The sequence below is a fragment of the Convolutriloba macropyga genome, chromosome 1 (genome assembly GCF_964194025.1).
Source record: "Convolutriloba macropyga chromosome 1, txConMacr16.3, whole genome shotgun sequence".
Taxonomy (NCBI): domain Eukaryota; kingdom Metazoa; phylum Xenacoelomorpha; order Acoela; family Convolutidae; genus Convolutriloba; species Convolutriloba macropyga.
In genome coordinates this window covers 53556767-53562766 of record NC_134468.1, presented here as the reverse complement: position 1 = coordinate 53562766, position 6000 = coordinate 53556767, and the positions used below count along the sequence as shown (strand labels likewise).

At 38.2% G+C, this 6000-nt stretch overlaps 2 protein-coding genes across 2 annotated transcripts in view; both read left to right on the top strand.

Annotated features, from left to right (window-relative positions):
• Window positions 1-213: 213 nt before the first annotated feature.
• Window positions 214-2229, top strand: LOC142340337 (serine/threonine-protein phosphatase CPPED1-like). Its single transcript, XM_075390915.1, has 2 exons — window positions 214-442; window positions 765-2229. Exon 2 carries the CDS (start codon window positions 769-771, stop codon window positions 1693-1695), a length of 927 nt encoding a protein of 308 aa, XP_075247030.1. The 5' UTR covers window positions 214-442; window positions 765-768; the 3' UTR covers window positions 1696-2229.
• A 60-nt stretch (window positions 2230-2289) lies between these two features.
• Window positions 2290-6000, top strand: part of LOC142340329 (zinc finger CCHC domain-containing protein 8-like) — a 58220-nt gene continuing 54509 nt past the window's right edge. Inside the window, exon 1 of the mRNA XM_075390906.1 lies at window positions 2290-2847. Coding sequence (XP_075247021.1) covers window positions 2340-2847 — 508 coding nt within the window. The 5' untranslated portion in view covers window positions 2290-2339. The remainder of the gene's footprint in view (window positions 2848-6000) is intronic.

The window sequence follows — 6000 nt, the reverse complement described above, 5'->3', positions numbered from 1 at the left end:
AACTGATTATTTACATTGACCGAACTGCTTGTATAGCGCAACCCTATGGTATTTAGAACAATTAGAAACTTACAAAAGACCAGTTGGCTCTCAGATTAGATTATAATTTGATTCGTTATTAACTTTAATCGTTTACGTTAAGTTTCAATAGAACATAGATCTTCCGTGTTTTATGTTATTTGAGCTTTCTTATAAGAAGTTAGTAACATTACTAACACTGGCTGGAGCCTTACAAACTTCAGCACGAGATTAAACATAGATTACCTCTAAGGATATTCTTAACTTCAATCAAAGTTAAAGTTAGTCATTTAAAATGACCGAGCGAATAATAGTTTCGATGATTATTAGACAATCGATTCAGTGAAGAACCAGGCCGGTGTGAAGCTCGAGAACCAGGCTGTGATATTTCGGTTACGCTGTGATTCTTGAGCAGCCGCAACAGGTTCGTTCTTAGTTACAACAGCTTTTGGGAAATCTCTTTTGATAATTTTCAATTGCAACTCAGCTTTTCGTAATTGAAGGTTATGTAGCTTTTTTGGTTCCTCTGAAGCATTTTTTAAAGCAGCTTGATACAAACAATATAGATATAAGAGGCAAACGTCTCTTAAATGTCAATTTCGATATATTGATTTGATAATGTTTATGCTTTCAAAAGCGAGCCTTCTTATTTACTGTTAATCATTGATAACAACTATAAGCTGACTTTGAGGACGTTGAGAGACCTTCCTGACAATTTAAAATGTCAAATCTAGTAATTTTTTAAGGCGGATGATAAAAGCAGCGCGTAATCTTCTGCCTGGATATCAAAATGGCAGAACATGGAAAGAAAGCTTTTGGTTTGTCGTTGGAGCGGACACTCAGTTAGGATTGGAAGAATCATTGACAAATTATGGCAAAAAAACTTCATGGGAGAAAGAACTAAACAGGATTAGTCGCCTAGTAAACTTCATCAACAATTGCGTTCAGCTTCCTCGTTTTGTAATTATTTGTGGCGATTTAGTTAACGCATTTCCGAGCGAAGAGCAAAGATCTGACCAAGAAAAAGATTTTATTCGCTCTTTCACGGAGCTAAACTTGAATGTACCCTTGGTATGCGTTTGTGGGAATCACGACGTGGGAAACTCTCCAACTCAGGAAACCATTGATAGATACCGCAGTACCTTCGGAGATGAATACTTCTCTTTCTGGATCGACGGAACTTTCCATATTGTAATTAGCTCTCAATACTTCGAGGACGATTCTATGTGTTCCGAAGAAAGTAAAAAACACTCCGATTGGCTTGACCAACAATTGGAGATATCTTCACAGGCCAAACATACTTTTGCATACCAACACATACCTCCATTTCTTCGTGATTCCAACGAGCCAAAACAATATTTTAACCTCGATCTTTCAGTTCGCAAAACTCTGCTTGACAAGTTGAGTAATGCGGGCGTGTCAAAACTGTTCTGTGGTCATTACCACAATAATGCTGGTGGGTGGTATCCGAGTGACCTGAACCGGCGTATAGAGGTCATTGTTACGACTGCCGTTGGGTGCCAATTGGGATCTGATATCCTACTTCCAGGCCTCGAAGACTGCTGGACGGAACCGCGTACGAAGCCAGCTGTCAGATTTGTTACAGTTTCCGAGAACGTGTCTTCCCACGATCTCAAAAGTTTGGAAGACTTAGCTCCATGTGAAACAATGAGCTGATAGTAGTGGCGTATTAAAAAGCATGTAGTCATCACTTTCGCATGGTAACCAAGCGCGCCATAATCCAGACCTTTCTCACTTTCTATCTATACGGATATTGTGCTGTGCTTTTCTCAACAGTTACCTGCGGCGTTGCTGCCTTTCTTCTCTCACTTCTGAATCTATCTTTTAGTTAGCATTAATTTCAATTAAAGGTGATTATCATCTACCTATGATCTGTTTCAGTTCTGCAACGTATTGACAACCCACAATTAACATAATTGTCTGCCATTGATTAGTTGTTTAGCTGCCGAAGAATTATTAGTTTAGATGAGTTGCTGTCTTTTGATATTCCTTATCTGAAAAGTTTTCTACTGTGGCTGACAGACGTGTTGATTGGCGTGGTCTATATCTCTAACTCAGAGAGTTTTAACATGTCATGTATAATGTCACTGTATTTGCCTGATCAACAGAATTTTTGATTGAGCAGAAAATTATTTACTTTGTATTCAGCTTCAATTTTTAATAGTTGAAATAGATTTAGTTTCAATCTGTTCTCATGGGTTTTTTAAATGTCTTTTTAGACTAAATATGTGCATTGAAATTCCTAATATGTTACTTCAGCAACTGTTTAAGGTTGAAATGACGCAGTAAAGATTTTCACGATGAAATCTGAAATGAACAATGAGACACCATTGGAGGTAACCTCAGCAGCGAAAGGTTTTGATCTTATAACCGCTGGTGATGATCCCACTGAGGAAGTGAACAGGCATGCAAATGGGGATGCTGGTAATGATGTAAGTGGTGATAAAAATTATGGAGATGAAGGTAGGGATGATTTGGAACGTATTCCAATTGAATATCAATCGGCCGAAGATGGAGATGTATCTGCTGGTCCCGATGACAGCATATCAGAGTTCATCTCCGAGCAGAGGTCAATGACTGAAGTGATTACATCTACGCGAAATCTCCGCAGCGTGCTCTCGTTAAAAAATGCCAGATCACGGCGCTCAGACAACCGAGCACTGATGATAGAGAAAGGGTATGTCTCTGGAGATAATGAGGAGATGTTGTTTGTTGATGAGTACTCGGAGATAGAGAATCCCAGTTCTCTCTTTGATAAAATTGATGAATCCTTAGTGGAGGATGCTGATGAAGATGACAATATCCACGGTAGGTACTGTATAATTATCTAGCTAATTTTGGTTGGTGAATTAATAAATTGTCCCCGAATTACTGGCATATTAGATTGACAAAAGCAGGTCTTTATCTGCTTCTATTGCACTTCCACAACTATTTTAATTTATAATTATTCTAAATTGGAGTAAGGAACTGCATTATCTGCTTTAATGACTGTTTTATTTCATTGATTTTGCAATTTCAATGAGAATGACCACTGGATTCAATGATCACCTCTACGCCTGCTCCCATTTCATTGCTACCGAGCTTTGTTGGACATCATATGTTTTAAATTCCAACCGGTTATTGTCGTCTCCCCTAAAATTAATGCCACAGCAAATAAAAGACTTGTTAACAAGAATTATACTACATAAACTTGGTTGTGCACCGTTTCCTTCAATTTTATACAGTTCCTATAATCATTTCACTATATTTTCCTCTTTAGCAAGTCTTCTTTCTGTCGAGATGGTATTAATTTCTCTTTCTATGGTCACTAATTCTTTACCTTGTATCTGCATAGTGTGATATCTTTATGCATATAAATTATATGCATAGTTTTATTTATCTTCATTAATAATCAATACTTGGTGAACAGCCTCCCTCTGACAATGTCAGACACTCAAACCCATTACTCTAAGTGTTTTTTTCATCTCCGAGGTGGAGTTGAGTGCTACGTTGCGGCACATATGCATATCAAATGCATTGGCATGTCAACAAAAAAACGATCACCGTCTAAATAGTGCCACACCCTCAACCGAGGTACCCCGAAACCATGCGCCTTTTGGAAAGATTTTCAAGTAGAACAAATAAACTCCGGATAATCTACATGGAAATAGTTCACTGGAAACCAATCCCCTTTACCATTAGCAGAAATAAAGTAGGTTTAAAAATTGCCGAAGTCATGAACATCATCCTCACTAGGGCGCTTGAAGATGGGGCGCAGAGTGAATGCGCTATGTTTTGCACAATTGTAATGCCGCATTTACTACTCACAAATTCAAAAAGTAAAAACTATAATTCAATAACAAAAACCTTGTCTAGAAAGCTCGGTCCTTGGATCAGGCGCAAATTTGACGACTTGGTTTTGAGGCAGAGGCAGTTCAGGAGCGTTTAGAGGGAAATAAAAAGCAAATGAGAAGTGAATGAATTTAAAGCTTTTGACAAACAAATGGAGTCTGGTAAGATATCGAATGTCTTAAGATGTTAAAGATTCAAAGATGCTTCTAAGGGCGGCGTTCTGTCAACATCCGATAGAGTGATGATCAAAAGAAGAAATTGCACCGTACTCTATCCTCTACAAGAAAAGCAGCCATGTATTCAGAATGTGGATCCTAAATAAGTCATAACTGATCTGAAAGATCGTGATTTGCCTTTTCATCCTTCTTTTTTTGAAAAACGTAACGGCTCTGAAATAAAACAGTCCGCTATGAAAAAAAAGGCAGCCATGTGACATCTGGACTTGATGCAAATGAGGATTGGAGACGATTTTTGACTTGATAAATGACCGTGGATTCGATAAAATGGCATTGGCGAGGTTTAGTGAAGTGCAATAAAGGAGATCTCCAATTAGTTGGGGAAACGTACAGATGTGCCTTGGAGAAAAAAGTGGCATCGAATTTGCTATCCATGCATTCCGCCGACGTTTTCTTGAGGATCGTACTGAAGCTGAGATCTGGCTTTGAAAAACTTCAGAAAGCTTTTCAATCAATTTGTACGGCAGTCAGAAACTATTGTAAGACCCCATGAGACCTGTTCTCTGATAAAAAATTAATCAGGTCTCAAGAAGGACTAAGACTGGTGATCCAATAGCCATGGCACTGTACGGCATGGCTATACTGCCTCTCGTCGACGTGCTTGAAGATCAGAAGTTGACTCATAAATGGTACGCAGATGACTGTAATGTGGTCGGCAGCCTTCAACCACTGCGAATCGTGTTAAGCTCAATGAAGATGGCGCTGCATTTGGTTATAATGTAATCAAATGTCATGTAATTACAATACCCGAGTTTTTTCAGAAGGCCAACAAATTTTTTCGGGATTAGATGTTGATATTATTGAAGGTCATTGTGTTCTGGTTTCGGTTATTGGTTGTAATAAAAGCTGCAACGATTTCATGAAAGAAAAGTCAATGCACTACTAACATGCTTAAGAAACTCGCCAAATGTTGTAACGTTTCCCCTCTGAATGTGTAGAAATCATTTACAAATGGACTGCAACATAAATTGACTGGCACTGCTAAGACTACTCCAAACTCGGGTAGTGTGCTGAAGAAGGCCGAAAAAATAATTGACAATATTTTATCCCTTGAATGTTGAACCATCCCTCCTACACTGAAAAGTATCGGATGGTTTTCTCTTCCGGTTAAACGTGGCCTAAGCTTTCTTCTACTTGAAGACAAGGCAACGAATAAAGAATATCTATTTGGAATCGTGAGCCGTTACAGAGTCATAACGCTGTAGATGCAGAATTTCACCAGGAAAATAATCCTTCAGAAAATCAGAAAAGAAAAGCAGAAACGTGCTCGAGCCAAAACGGCGCTGAAAGATCTTATCAATGAAGGGGAGGTGTATTCTCGTGAATTGGCAATTGGAAAAGGAGCATCATGCTGGCTAGAAGCAATTCCATTGAACAGATTTCATTTCGATCTAATCAAGTGATTTGAGATGAAATTGCCCTTAGATATAGATGGGATCGCTTAAAATTGCCATTATTATGCGTATGTGGAGAAATTTTAATGTCTTCATTGCCTAAAAGGTGGCTAGACGCACATCAGACACAATGACATCAGTGACTCTTTTGCCAACCTGCTGTTGTCGTAAATTTTTATCGTTTATTCTGATTTAAAATCACTATTTTCTGATTGCTATTCATCATATGTGTTAATATTATAATTCTGATGCTTGTCGCGTTATCTGTCTTTCGCTTTTGATGCTTTTTTTTACTGCTGTAAGGATCTTTATATTTACGTAGGAGTTAACTTGCTGCCCCCGAGTTGACCGATTACCCCTTTATTGGAACTAATGAAAGAATAGTTAGGTCTTTTGATAGTAAATATTCCGGAATTGACACCATAGACAACAGACTAATGAGAAAGCAAAATATGCAAAGAAATTTTGAATTCTGTCATTGCGTCTGGTTTGTAGCCTTC

Excerpts from the sequence above, each read along its gene's own strand:
- LOC142340337 (XM_075390915.1), top strand. The coding sequence starts at position 769 with ATGATAAAAGCAGCGCGTAATCTTCTGCCTGGATATCAAAATGGCAGA.